At 38.2% G+C, this 14862-nt stretch overlaps 3 protein-coding genes and 1 non-coding gene across 4 annotated transcripts; 2 read left to right on the top strand and 2 right to left on the bottom strand.

The window, feature by feature from the left end:
- Positions 1-32: 32 nt before the first annotated feature.
- On the bottom strand, positions 33-2693 carry LOC125480494 (putative FBD-associated F-box protein At1g61330). The gene is made up of 3 exons (XM_048591429.1): positions 1471-2693; positions 884-1048; positions 33-778 (listed from the first exon to the last, which is right to left on the bottom strand). The coding sequence occupies exons 1-3, from the start codon at positions 2500-2502 to the stop codon at positions 404-406; spliced, it is 1572 nt and encodes a 523-aa protein (XP_048447386.1). The 5' UTR covers positions 2503-2693; the 3' UTR covers positions 33-403.
- A 1184-nt stretch (positions 2694-3877) lies between these two features.
- On the bottom strand, positions 3878-8107 carry LOC125480414 (telomerase Cajal body protein 1). Its single transcript, XM_048591259.1, has 14 exons — positions 7821-8107; positions 7666-7728; positions 7418-7470; positions 7131-7211; positions 6899-6972; positions 6191-6273; positions 5989-6095; positions 5756-5898; positions 5633-5680; positions 5364-5416; positions 5175-5259; positions 4989-5055; positions 4779-4889; positions 3878-4155 (listed from the first exon to the last, which is right to left on the bottom strand). The coding sequence occupies exons 1-14, from the start codon at positions 8030-8032 to the stop codon at positions 4043-4045; spliced, it is 1293 nt and encodes a 430-aa protein (XP_048447216.1). The 5' UTR covers positions 8033-8107; the 3' UTR covers positions 3878-4042.
- Positions 8108-8496: 389 nt separating this feature from the next.
- TRNAD-GUC lies at positions 8497-8568 on the top strand. Its single transcript has one exon. It is a non-coding gene; the product is annotated as a tRNA-Asp (tRNA).
- On the top strand, positions 8560-14566 carry LOC125480411 (anaphase-promoting complex subunit 4). Its single transcript, XM_048591252.1, is given in 20 exon segments — positions 8560-8903; positions 9030-9141; positions 9218-9309; positions 9534-9617; positions 9955-10194; positions 10314-10394; positions 10540-10691; positions 10989-11149; positions 11243-11343; positions 11453-11527; positions 11838-12017; positions 12099-12184; positions 12261-12359; positions 12669-12742; positions 12745-12772; positions 13037-13175; positions 13287-13511; positions 13592-13744; positions 13881-13962; positions 14120-14566. Coding segments are annotated over 20 exon segments (2328 nt in total). The 5' UTR covers positions 8560-8834; the 3' UTR covers positions 14215-14566.
- Positions 14567-14862: the final 296 nt, after the last annotated feature.

Below are 14862 nucleotides of genomic sequence, written 5' to 3'. Positions count from 1 at the left end.
AATTAGCAACAGGAAATGATAGAGCAAGATCAAAATTCAAAACAAAAGTTCAACGGAATTCCAGAGACATTAAGCCAGTTGCAATGCAAATTGCTACAGAAATCACAATAACATACATAAAATTGATACTAAATGTTTTTTTTCTCAGAAATGACTCAGCCATATCTGAAAAAAACCAAACGGTTAAGGATAATGGTGCAGCAATATCTATGAAACTAACCACCAATCTAAACAGCAATTGTTTATAATAAGACTTAATATTAGAACCTAGTGGTTCTCCCCTCTGTGGATGCTTAACTAAAAATGCTTTAAATTATGGTGCAAACTAAACAACCAATCGGTTCGAAAACTGGCAATCTGGAGCTTCCAAATCTCTCAGAAAAACAGTTCATCTTTATCGCCATCAGCGTCCTTTCCAAATCCTTGAATGCTGTGGATGAACACTGCTCCTGTCATTCGCAGAAAAGTATACAGATAGTCTTGCTTTGCTAGATATTCTCCAAGCGAAAAAACATTCCTGCAAATGGTTATAATTCTGCCAATAACCAGGAGAGGTTTTGCTGTAATTTCTTACAAAAATCAGAATCAGGGATTCCAAACATATAGCCCTCTGCACAATAAAATTCACCAACAACATGTGATGAGGTTCGAAGGCGAAACCATGGATTTTGATGATAGTAAGAAACTTAAACCAGCCAACATTGCTGGTCTCCAATAGCGGCTGAAGATGTAACTCCCAGTAAGGCCCATGGTTAAACTCAAACCTACAGGCACGCATCTGCAAGATAATTGTGTTTATATGTATAAATATGTTAACCAATTACTAATGTTAAGTAGCCTCTATATAAAACCGTAGATAATTACTGAATTGGTTTGTACTCACGTCAATGAACAGTCTTTCCAAGGATGGAGTATTCTTTAGAAAACAAGCAATGTCTGTGACATTGCAGAAACAATGTTTCTGCAGGATGAGGTGCAGTTCTTTAAGATTCCAAAGGCTGAAATCCTTCTCCTTGAGACGCCCATTAACACATCTCGGGGACAAGCCCTAATTCACAAAAGAAAATATAGATTAATTAACAAAGAACATTAAATAAATAAATTGATTAATCAAAGAAATAAGAACAAATAATTTATGAATTAATCGATGATATCAATAGGCAAAAGGCCTCAATTGTAATTAGAACTAAAACATTTCATTATTCATTATATTTTATTTCATCGATTTTTAAATAATGTGAGACTTTTTTTTGTCAAAAAATGTGAGACATTTTACACTGTTCAAAAGTGCAGATGTCTGCATTTCATTGCAAAAATAACACAAAATCGTGAATGTGATAATATGTAAATTATTTTTTTAATGATTTTAATGTGTAGAAATGAAGTTTTCTTTTGCAAAATTAGCTACATATTTAAGTAATCACTATAGTACTTTACAGATAGTTTGAAGGAAAGAAAATAGGGATTAACCTCAAGGAATGTGCCGGTAATTGTGAGGACCCCGACCATGCAGACTGCAGAAACAAGGTTTTCGATTTGCCAATAGCTTGTGAAAACTGTGATCGGGTTAAACTTTATCATGGCCTGCTTCAAGTGCACCATAGGCTGCGAAATAATTTGGAAACCAGGAAACTGTCCAGTGTAGAAAAAATATTGAAGACTTGGGGCATATACCGTCACAGTTTCAACGCTTGAGCCGCTGTTGGCAATCTTCAACACCCGGAATCTCTTTAGGTACGGTGTGCACACCACCAGATCTCGAAACCCTTCACACCATGTCATGTCCAGGGTTTCGAGGAGGAGGCAGTGACTGAATATAGTTTGGAGGTATTCTTCAATGATGTTAACTCTGGTGAGAATAAGAGTTGTGAGGAGGGACAGACCTTTGCCAAGAGGTGGGAGTGTGAAGACGCAGAAAGTGAGCTTCAACACTTTGAGGGTCTCCACATCCAATACCCTCGAAGGGACGAAGTAATCAGGAAAACGTTCGATTGCGAAAACCTCCAAATCGAGCTCTTCGACGCCTTTCTCTTTGCACTTGGAAAGCCATTTCTTCAAGGCGATCCGCGCGACATAGTCATGGTCGGGATCGATGTAGATGTGGAAGCTCTTGATTTCGGGTCCCCTGTGGAACCTAAAAACACGGTCCACTGTGTCGGCGAACTCCATTGGTTCAAGTCTAAACTCCTTGACGAACTCCCTCCCGAAGTGGAGTCTCCGAGCAAAGCGCCACGAGTCTTTGAATCTCGTCGCCAAGCCGCGGGCCTTGATACACTTATCGACGGGGAGGAGAGTAAGAATGTGATGAACAACGTCGTGGTTCAGTTCAACCGAACCAACGCGCGCGACGGCGTTTTTGTTGCTGCTGGAGCCAGAGCCAGAGCTGGCTCCGGCCACAGGATTCGAATCGGAGTTGTTGCTTCTCCTAAGTCTTTTGAGAGGTGGGAGAGGGGGGCCATAGACAACTTTTTGCCTTTTGATGATGTTTGCTTGGTTGGACATTTTTTTTGGAACGCGATGAGTGAGAGAGCAATTAGCAGCTTCAGGAAGGAAGGTGAAATCAAAATCCAATGACTGTGAAAATATATAGGGAGAGAGAGAGAGTGAGGAGAGAGAGAGAGAGAGAGAGGTTCACTGTGTTTGGGCAGGTAATGGTAGGGTGGCGAGTGAAGATTCAGCTTTCGCTGGTTTTCCTTTCCTGCCATTTCTCTCCTCACTTGGACCGTAACGGAAGAAAATACCGGCAGAAAAAGTAAAGTGGTAATTTGCTGACGTGGTCAAACGTGCAGGGTTTGTAGACCAGGTTGTTTTGTGGACCCCACATTTTTTAGATGTTTTGTGTTCCCCGTAGCCGGTGAGGCTGTGTCTCTGTGTACTGAACCAGAAACACCCCAGTTAAGGTTGCCCTGGCAATGGAAGGCAAAAAGTCCAATTTGCCCTTGGATTTAAACACTGTGCTTTTAATGACTCTTATCCGAACTAATCTGGGTGCTTAATGAACATGTGACAAGTGGAAATCATGCCTTATTTTCGTATTTGTCCGTATTTTCCGGTGGGCCCCATTGTTATTACTTTGAAATTTCTCCAAAAATGGTTTCTAATTAACTCCATGTGGATATTATTTTCGAAAATTTAATCCCTAATTAAAAATTAACTCCCCTTTGAAAACATAAGTGGCCCTTCCATACTGGCATTTCAATTGAAAATAATTTTCTAGTCACGTGCTTGTTTATGAGACAATGTGCATCGAATACAAGTTGTCATACGTCGAATCTTGTCCTAGAAGTTGTTAGTAAGAAAGTGATGTTCGATATGCATTGGACCGGTAAGTCATTAATCACATTACCAACTAGGTCATTTAGATATGTATTACAGGTCATTAGTAACAAGGTCTCTCTTTTGTGAGGTACATAATTTTTCAACGGCTAGTAAATATCGAGTTGAAAATTAGCATAAAAATATTAATACACAACATTTGAATATCGGCTATTTGTTATTGTGTTCTTAAAAGAATAATTAAAAGAGTGTTTTTCATTTTTGTAGAAAGTTAAGACTCCCTATTAAGGGTTCAATTGAAGTGTTTTTAAAATGATTGAAATGTTTTTTTAAGAAAATGTTTTTAAATTCTAAAAACACTTGAAATGTTTTCTGCAAGACTTGTACGTATTAAGAATTAGTTCTAAAAATATTTTTACCAAAAACGCTTTAAAGCACTTTCAGATAAGCCCAAAGTGGCACTTAATGTCTAACAAATTCTCATTGAATTGAATTGCATCTTAAAAGCTTGTTTGGCTCTTGTGAAACTACCACCACTGCAAAGAAAGAAAAAAAAGAGCTTTTGTAACCGACTCGTCGTTTCCCATATAGCCATCAAAACTGTGCTCAAATATTTGGGTTTTACATATCATTAAGCATGAAGACATTTGCCATTAGAGTGATACTGTTTATGACCTTGTAGTTCAATTAATGTACAACAATTAGACAAATGATGTGCGTCTCAATCCACCCTTAGATGTAACGGAAGCTCGCAGGGTTGTTTTGACTAGGGATGCTGGTCGAGGTTGTGGCTGTTATAATCATCGGCGTCCATTGCAGCATCATTCTCCACCATTGAAGCAACAGAGAAACTCCACACAGAAGTGCAGTTTTCGTCACCTGCATATCCCAGGACAATTAACCTTCGATTAGTACAATGAGCCAATGACATGTTCTCATGTTATCCAGTGAAATTATGCAGGTAGCTCAGATTAGAACGCAGATAAACCGGCTTAGTTGCTATCATGTAGCTTCCTGTCATCTAAAGGGACTGAGACGACTGGGGCATTCTCTAACACCTGGGTGAGTACAACGGAAAAAGGACAAGTAGCAATTCAGATATCGCAGCACCCCACATTCATCTAAAAGTCTGTGTTATTAAAACCAGCAGGCCTGTAAATAATGAAGAACCTGACTTGTCCAACACGAAAACAAAGGTGCCCATTTACCCAGCCGTAATGGAGATAATGACATCAGTTCATATTTAAGCTTTAAGAAATGACCTAGGTGGCACTTTTTACCTTTTGAATCAGAATAACACCAAACTAACTCCTAAGTGATGATTAATCACTCGGTCGTTTTCACAATGCAGATTGGGAAAAAAAGAGTGGAGAAAATGACAAACGAACAGAACAAACATGATTAGCATAGGAGACTAAAATTGGAAGGATATACAATGTAATTTGTCAAAATTATCTCTAAAAAAGGAAATATGTTTTCAGCATTAGGGTTATAGGAGGTACCACTCAGATGCAATTCCTCATTGCCATCATCAGGACCAACAAATCTTCGATGCCCTGAAGAAGTGGTAGCCAATGGCAGAAAGGGATGAAAGGAGAATCCGTTAACGGTATCTGCGTGGTGTACGGAACAGAATAATGAGTCAGCAAAAGAAGAGATTAAGTTATATTGCAGTAGCACTTTACATCTTTATAGGATATGAAATGAATTACCCAATGCCGCTTGGAAGCCTGTTACCCATTGTCCAGTTTGCAGATCATAGATATGCACAACACCATCCTGAAACGGATATGCATTATTAAACAAGTGATTTATCAGATCCAGCATGGGGTTTGGAATTTTGAGTTGGTTTGTGGCATCATCTTTGGACATTTAAACATAATTTAAAGCTATGCTACCTGACCGCCTGTACAAAGATGGCGTCCAAGTGGCTCAATATCAAACAAAATCCGTTGGTTGGTATCTTCCGATGACCTATATAACCTGATTCCACGTTGCAAGTAAAACAACGTGAGCAAAACAGGCCTCCAATGTACAAAAGACTAGATAGCTTTCTAAATTAGAAGGGGAAAGAAAAAATATCTTACTTATACACAACATCAACCGCTTTGCGTATATCCCAGCATAATATATAAGGATCCTTCAAGCAATTATGTAAGCTAAAGTCAATCACAATAATATATTAATACATATGTTAATAAATTTCCAAGTAAAAGATAAAGCATGTAAGTCACATTATAAACTGACAGTTGTTACATAGAACTGGTTTACTGTATATCCAACAAAATAACCGGACTCCGGAAAAATTTAAAGTAAAAGACAAACTAAAAACGATGGAGCATGTAAAGCATTTTACCTTTCGGCCTCCAGTATATAAATAATTTCCATCTTTCGAAAACTGGACCTGAAAGCAAAAGCTTTGGTTCATCTTTTGAAGTTATGATCAAAGTGAAATGAACAATAAGGAACGATGACTTACATGTGTAATCCCACCTTCATGACCATGCAATACATACAAGGGTTCCATATTATCTTCTCTATATATTGCAGCAGTCTTGCTATAAGAACCTATAGCTAGCATTCCACTATGGGTTGGACAAAATGCCATTGCAGACATTATACCTGTCCACAACACAAAGGCTGAGAAATGTGCACTTGCACAGATTCTTAATTTATCATCAGAATTTAGAGATAAAAACTGATAACATGTACCAGTTTGGCCTTCTTTGTTTCCTTGAAGTGTAGAATATTGTTCAAAATCCCTACCAGGGCGATGTAAATCAAACACCCGAACAGATTTGTTGTATCCGGCAAAAATCCTGCGAAACAATTGAAGAGTACATAACAATGACGTAGAAAACATGCAACTGAATTGTATAACCTTTGAAAAGGAAAGGAAAAAAATATTGCTTACTTTGTTCCAGTAGGATTAAAGGCAATTGAAAAAGCAGCTGTGATTTCATCCACAGCATCATAAGCACGATAAGTGCAACGTAGCTGCAATTTCAGCCCAAAATAATGGTGGTAATGCGATATACAAACATTAACCCAAAAAATACATATCAAAACTGTGTATACATGGGAAACGAGTGAACTAAACACGGAATGCCAAATTGGGTATGTTACAATGCTATATTAAGCAGTTAGCTATACAAAAAGATTTTTCTTTTTACACACCAGACACCTTTACATTAATATGGAAAATATTGTACAAGAATTCATTATTACAGTTTCCTTATTGCATTTTGAGATTATTTGATGATTTATGGACTTAGAACTTTGGTATATGGATTAGAGTAGAGTTATTGATGGTTTTGATTTCAAAGAGGCTGGTCTTTGGTGGAGGCTACGCTTTGGCAGAGAAAAAGATGACGGAAGTTTCCACGCTGCCAGTTGTGAGAAGATGGTGGAGCGGTGGTGGGTGTGGGTGTGGTAATATCTGTTTAGTGGCAATGTGGGAAGATAGGTGGGGTGTCCTTAGAAAATGTGAAGTTTTTAATTTAAAGTGTGGTGCAGATAGAAGTGCGGTGGACATAGATAACATGTGGCGTTTAAATAGAAAAACTCGTACAAAAATACTAATTTTATTAGCATAATGAAGATTGCAATAATGAGCCAGCACCTGTCCAGAAGAAGCATCCCAAAGATGAATTGGATGGTCACGAGATGTAGTTGCAAAAACACAGGTAACCGGGTCTGCAACGTCATAAAAAATTCCAAATCAAGCTTTTACTTACAGAATCATATCAGCCACTCTAAAGTAAATATCTTGGATATCAAGTTGAGATTCTCATCGTCACAATAACGAATAACCTTAACAAATTGGCCCCCCATTAGAAGAGTTACAGAAGTACCTGAAGCAGACATGTAAGGGTACCAACAGAAGTCGTATACAGACTCTCCCTCATTCACAACAAGGTTTGCAGCATACGAATCTGCAGCTCAAGAGTGCAAAAACAAAAAGACCAAAAAGATGACTACACTTCCATGAAAATACAAAACCAATCAAACATAGCTCGCCTGAAAATTTTCGTTCTCAAACAATACCAAACAAAAACTTTCAGGTACAAATATTCTTTTGGCAAATTAACATACAATAAATAAACTCCAAAGCAAATACATTTCCGGGCGAAGAACTTACCTTCATCAGCAGCTACAGAACACCCATTAGCATTCTCACTCCCATAATCTGGCCTGATAAAACCCAAACAAGAGTAGAGTTAGCAAACACCACGGTAGCGATTTTTGAAAAGGTTGGTTGTTGAAATGCATTTTGAGTACTGAAGGCAAGTAACAAATCCCCAAATTGTAACCCAAATCAAATGGCAATGCTTTACTCAAAATCCACACCAACAAGAATAAAAAGGCCATCAAATAATCGAAACTTACAATGCAAAAACCCGAAGCGTGTTGTCCTCGGAACTGGTAAGAAAGCACGACCCATCCGGCGACCTACGCCAAAAAAATCAAACCCCATATATAAAAAGCCACAATTTTTATGAAAAAAATGATGGGATAGTAAGGCGGAAGCAAAAGGAAAGTACCATTTGACGCCCTTGAGAAAGTTGTTGGGGATTGGGGAAGTTCGGAACTGGCGGCGGAAGTGGAAGGCCCTCTGCGGATGGACATCGAACCGAATCGCCGGCCAAGAGTATTCTTGCTGTTGCTGGGTTGGGTTTTCTGTAATTTCTGCGTCTGGGGAAGGCGAATTGGGTTGGTGCTGCTGCTGCTGCTGTGGCTCTTCTTCTTCTCCCATTGAGGCTTGCTGATCAGCTATGAGTTATATCAGAGTGTACTGGGTATTACCGCCAAAAATAGGGTATGCTGCTTCAGTTTTAAGAAACGGCCTGCGGTCTTTTTACAAAGAAAAAAAACCAGCCTACAGTCTAATAGTATTTCTCTTGGTTTAAAAGTGAGAAATTTTAGATTCAACTTTTGTCAAAAACGCATTTGAACTATATTATTACTTGCTTATTCCGAAACTAAGGCCACTATCTTTTCTTAATATAGATAATATCGTTTGTTTAAAAAAAATAAAATAAAAAACTTTACCTTGAATTCTTTCTGAAATTTTATGGGCCAAAGTGTAAATATGTATCTTTCTCGGATAAATTACAAGGACCGAAGTGATAAATGCGGCATAGGTTTTGGGCATCAACAAGATATAGAAAGTATTAAGTAACAAAAATAAATAATACTTCATCAATGACAAACAACTGAGTCGTTGTAGTATAGTGGTAAGTATTCCCGCCTGTCACGCGGGTGACCCGGGTTCGATCCCCGGCAACGGCGTCTCTTTTTGCACTCATATTTTTGCTTTTGATCACTGTCAGCCAGTCACCTGCCGCCGTCAGTCACTGCACTTTGAAAGCCGAAAACAAAAAAGCCCGCCTCTCTCTCTCTCTCTCTCTCTCTCTCTCTCTCTCTCAGCGCTGCTTCAGTTCAGTCACCATCTCCCGCCTTCATACGCCCCCGTTTTTGCTCCCATTCATTCCGGTACCGGCAGCAGGGTTTTAGCTTTTAGGGTTTTGCAAAGCTCTGCGCTTGCAGATTTCGCCATGGAAACGGACGAAGCCCAGCGAGTTCTTCCCTTTCAGCTCCAGTTCGACAAGCCACTCGCGTCTCAGGTTTCTTCTCATATCACACTTTCCGCAATCAAATCCCCCAAAACATTAACTTTTTTTTTTAATTGAAAAAAAAAAAAGAAAAAAAAAGGAAGATCTTTGAAACTTTGAATTCTCAACACTTTGCAGATTAAAATTGCAGAATGGAACCCTGAGAAGGATTTGCTGGCGATGGTCACCGAAGACTCCAAGATTTTGCTGCACCGTTTCAATTGGCAGAGGCTCTGGACAATCTCTCCCGGTATATCTTTCGTTCTCTCTCTCTTGGTGGTTTAGTGTTTTGTTGTGAGTAAAAGTTTTGAATTTGTTTGGTTTAGGAAGGAGCATAACGTCGTTGTGTTGGCGTCCCGATGGAAAAGCAATTGCTGTTGGGCTTGAAGATGGAACAGTTTCATTGCATGATGTTGAAGTGAGTAAAGTGTTGATTTTTCAGTTAAAAACATACTGTTGGTACTAATTAGTCAGTAAAGTTGCAAACTTGTCATTGTGAACTGATGACTTGCGTAAATTTGTGATATTGTTGGACAAACGACATATACGAATACAAGGTTAAAGCTTATCATATGAATGTGGACTTATGATTTTCTACATTTATGCTTTCTAAATCTTTTTTATTTCTTTGATGCGAGGCAGAATGGAAAGTTGTTGAGAAGCTTAAAATCACATTCCGTTGCTGTTGTTTCACTTAACTGGGAGGAGGATGGACACACGACTAGAGTATGTTTTCATCGATCCAATTGTAGGCCATGCACCAATTTGATTCTAATGGATGAAATCAGTTGGTTTTTCTTTACTTGAGCTTTTTCTGGGGTTAAATCTCTGCCAGATATATATATATATATATATATATATCTGCTTCCTACAAAAGTTTTGCTTGATGTTTTACTATGTTCCTATTCACTTGCCAGTTGTTTTGAACTTCTGAAATTTCATTATGCATTGGTACATTGAATTTAGAGTTCAATTACAAACAAAAATACCTTATTTATGTATAAGAGATAACATGGCTAAGCTATTATGTTACTAATCTCCCTTTTTCAAATATTGATTATAGGATGAGCACGGCAGTATATCAACGTATGAAGACCGTACTTCTCGTTTCTTCCCACCTCCTCCAAGAGTTCCGCGGATGCCTGGACTGGTATCTGGAGATACTGGTTTCATAGATGATAGTGAAGATTCATTTCAAGAGCTGTCAAATTCTTCACAGCAACGTTTTAACATCCTGTGTAGTGGAGACAAAGATGGAGTCATTTGCTTTAGTATATTTGGGATTTTTCCAATAGGGAAAATTGTAAGTAGTAACTTCCGAACCATTGTCATAAAGTGTTGGGGTTGATGATGCTTAGTTTTGTGAAACTTACTTCAATTTATGTTTGATGTGTCATGTGACTGCCTCTGGATATGTGCCAGAACATACACAATTTTTGTGTTCCTACTCCACTTACGGATTCAAAAGCTGAGTGCAGACTTCTTAATGCTTCTGTTTGCAAGGTAAATTCATCTTTAGTATGGACGATCTCAAAGTTATAGGATTATATTTGACAATATTATTTTCATGATTACTGGATTTTCCATTTATTTACAGCTTATATTAAATTTACTAGATCAAGCTGATATTCTTACATGTTGTTATTAGGTTGCTTTGTCGAAAGATCTTTGTCATTTGATAGTCACATGTTCAGGAGAATTGATTGATGATAGGGAAGAATCAGAAAGCAGACGAGTGACTCAACATGGTATTCATGGCTTACACTGCATGGTGCTTGATACATCTATATTCTGGAAGAGGTGACTTTCCTTGTAGAACCCAGTATATGACAGGTTGTTTAATATGTATTGGAAGTTGTGCTGCCATGTTGGTTATAGTATATTAGTCTTTACCATCTTTTTCTCTTGATTTCTTGTTCAATGTTTCAATCTTATCGATATGCTCTAGATGTAAAATTTTGGGCTCTAACATCAGTTTAGATGTGGTTGATACAGTCACGTTATGTACTGCTTCCTTGTTTAAATATCTTTTCTACTCGTATATTGATATCCCCTTGTCAATTTAAAATATGCTTACGACTGTAATTCTCATTGTAGGAAAAATGAGCTTCACCAAGTGGCGCAACAAGCATCTAACATTGAGGAATTGGTGGAGGTTATTCGGGCGTCACTTTCAGTTATGCACAAGCAGTGGTCTGATGCTATGCACACTTTCCATGAAAAGTTTGATTCTCTATCTAATCTGATTGTTGACCATGGTAATTTCTGGATCCTGCGATGTCCCACTTTCTTGATGTAATTCTTGGTTATATGATTCTTCCATTCATACAGTTTGTACCATTTGTATACAGGACTTGACTCTTGTCCCCAGGAGGAGTTTTTGAGTCTTTTAGGTGGTGCAAGGACTAGTCCACCAGTTCATCAATTTCTTGTTAACTCTCTTGGTGAAGTGGTATGCTTAGTGCTATGTAACATACTATTTTAACATTGAGATTTAGTATCACACTGAGCAATGTGTATATGATGACATTGTGAATTCAACAAAGCTTTTTTACTCATAGGGCGTGAAGCGCGTGTCAAAGGCTGTTTGTGGTGCCGGAAAAGAACTCCAGCTTATTGTCCTAAATCATCTCCAGGTGCTAGTTAGCCCTTGCAGTGGATGCAATATTTTCTTGTTAGGAGCAACTGTTTTTTGTTTTACTTTCTCTGGGTATCATTTTTTACAAAAAGTTACATGATCTGTGATCGGGAACTATATCAGAATACAATTTTTCTAATATATGGATATGGAACTGACAGGCAGAAAAAGGAAACGCTGATTACCATTGTGAAGTCTCAATTATATTTTTGTTGGTTACAAACGCCAAATATATGTGATCCTATTTTCTAATGTTCATTCCATCAGAGGACTTGGGCAGAAACTAAACATAGTTTACCCTTTTTCAGCCTGCTGCAGAAATTATTGCATTCAGGATGGGAGAATTAAGAGGCCTTTCAAGATGGCGAGCACGATATCAGGGAATTGGTTTGGATGAGACGCTCATCAATAATGCGACAGAAAAAGCTGGGATGATACTTTTACAAGTTGAACGATTTATCAGGGTGCTGTCAACTGTTGTGCAGCAGGTTTGCTTGAGGTTTATACTGTAATAAAAATGAAAGGGAGCACAGTTTCTTTCTTCATTACTAAATTGTCTTTTCTTTCAGTTTTCAAATTTCTTCAACTGGCTCTTGAAATGTATAAAGTTACTTATGTCAGAACCAAGCGATCATCATCTTCTACTGTACAATAGGTATGTGTCACACTTTCCTCTGTATTTTGTTTGCTACCAGCAAATATCCTTTTACTCATACGTTAGGTTTTGGCAGTGAACTAGTCGTTATATTCTTGAAGTTTTTATACGACCAAGATCCTGTCAAGCAGTTGCTGGAAGCATCAGAAGCCGATCACCATATCGATATTGGTTTGTAAGTTATTTCTAAATCTTGTCTGCAGTGCAAACATTTTCGCAATTATTCTAATATATCATGTATATCTTTTATGCATAATGGCTTCTCTGTAGTCGTCTATGTTGTATAGCTGCAGATGGCTTGATATCTAATATTCTTATTGCCTACGGATCACATCCAAATTAATAACACCATATGTTATGTACATGTCTTATGCATATATGTGCATGTGAAAACAACAGACGTGTGCTTGCATGTTAGCAATTATACAAGTATTTTGATTCTCATTTTGTATCTCTAACCAAGATGAAGTTGTATTGTTTTCAGGGAAACAATGCAAAGAGTTAAAGAACTGGTTCAGTTTGGGGGATTTTCAGATTTTGGATATCTGCAAAGGACATTAGCAAGGAATCCCAGCAGATGGAGTCTAGGTATGTAGATTTCCATGGCCCTCATCTATGAACATTGGAGCAAATATAGTATATCCTTGTAAATGCCAACACTTGGGTTCCTCAAAATGCTAATTTATGATGACCGAAATAATAAGAAGGAAAGTGAAATCCTGCTTGTTTAACTTAGCATTGAGTCACTAACAAAAACAGGCAAGGGTGCACTGCACACACACGGTTATGAGCATGCATACATATGGTACTGCCTTTTCAATTTCAACTTACAGGTGCCCCTTGGTCTTTTAGTTTCAAGGAGGCTTTTCTGATGCCCTTTACAACAATATCAAGAAAGATACTGTGCAAGGATTTATTGCCGCTTTGCCCTCTTCCACCTTTGTCATCATCTTCGTCAACCACCATTCCTGTTTCAGTATCGTATTACGAGGTACTTATTGGTTTTGCAGTTCGGGATGTTTTTAACTTGAATCTTGTGATTCAGTAAAATCAATTTGAATTCATTATCGATAACACCGGTTCTTTTATTCCTATTCTATAGGATGCCTCCCAATCGGTCTCTTCTTGTCAGAGTGAACACTTGTTTCTCGATTACATATCTTTCCAAATACCAGATGAGTCTCTCTCCGGAATTGCAAATTGCATAGGAATAGTGAGAGGGTTTATGCATGACTCAAGCAGTGTAAACAAGGGCTATACTTCATTAGAAGCTGTATTGTTGGGGGTCCCTGCTGGTTATTACTGTGTGGATCTTTCCTTATATAAGGTAGAGACCTAAACTGATCGTATCCGTCATTTTATTTTCCTTTTCTGGAATGTTTCATAAACTGCTTTTACTTATAACAGGAAAGTCAGATTGTTTTGTTATTAAATGAAACAATCGCCGTTTCTGAAAGTTCTGGAGACGCCTCTATGATGATTGTGCAAACAGATGACCTTCCATTTGTATCGATCGCAAGATCCACAGATCTAAACTATTGGACGTTGCATCAACTAAAGGTAATTCTGATCTTTGCTCCCTTGTGCATTCGTTGTGTTATATTACTTAAAACGAGAAGATGCCATAACTCTAGATTTCTGTTCCCACGTTGCTCTGTGGCATATATGATACAACTGCTCAAATGTGTATATTCAGGACTCTGTTGTTCACCTGGAAATGGAGAATGAGAAGGTGCGTAGAATACCTCACTCCGTCGTTGCACCCCTCGCAGTCAGCTGTAAGTTCTAAAAGCTGTTTCTCACTTCAAATCAAACAAGTTCTATCACCCGTGTCTCAAATTATTCTCACTTCATCCTTGTAGTTTCAAATTGAACATGAGAGTTCTGCGTTTTTTTTTTCTTTTCTGAAATTTCGGATGAATTCTACTGTAACAGCATCAAGAGGCGTGGCCTGTGTTTTTGCTGCGAGAAAACGCGCCTTGGTCTACATTCTGGATGAAGACGAAGATGAAGTCTCAGATGCAGAGTGACTGCATTTAATTTACTCCTGGAACAAATATGTTTTGCATACTCCGCCTCGGCGTGTATCATACTTCTGTTTAGCCAAAAAATATGTTCTGCATTTCGTTTCTCAGCATGTATCGTAATTTTGATCCTCTCTTGCAAAGTTGGACATTTTGTAAGTATGAGAGAGAGAGGTGAAAAAGGACTAGCGTGCGTATTTTAAAATTAACAAAGTGTCGTAAAAGACTTGTAACTCAATCGGTTATGATTGTTCATGCCTGTAACCAAGGTCTCGTATTTGTCGCTCCAGCCTAAACCATAAAAATAGGATGATGTGCGCAACAAAAAAATAATATTAACAAAGTGCATTCGCCTCTATTTTTTCTCACCTGAAAATATGAAAAACTTAGTTCCCTCTGCTGCCGACTTCTACTTTTAGGTGGAAATCGGTGGCAACCCCACTTCCAATCTTCCTTGCCAACCCCAACTTCTCCCTCTCTATTGTCCTTTTAGCTTATGTGTTTTCTCACTTTCGCCTTGGATTTTTATTTCCTTGAGTTGTGTCTCAATTTTCCGGTTCTTGTCTCAGATTTGGACTTTCATGCCGCACTCTTGCTCAAATGTTGGTTTCCGTTGCAAGTCTTCAACCACCATCCTTTGCTACTCAGCCTAGG

This window comes from the organism of the source record quoted next, unplaced genomic scaffold, assembly GCF_019419815.1.
Source record: "Pyrus x bretschneideri cultivar Hongxiangsu unplaced genomic scaffold, Pyrus_bretschneideri_v1 Contig33, whole genome shotgun sequence".
Lineage (NCBI taxonomy): Eukaryota > Viridiplantae > Streptophyta > Magnoliopsida > Rosales > Rosaceae > Pyrus > Pyrus x bretschneideri.
The sequence above is the reverse complement of the archived record's forward strand: the minus strand, read 5'-3'. Positions and strand labels throughout refer to the sequence as shown.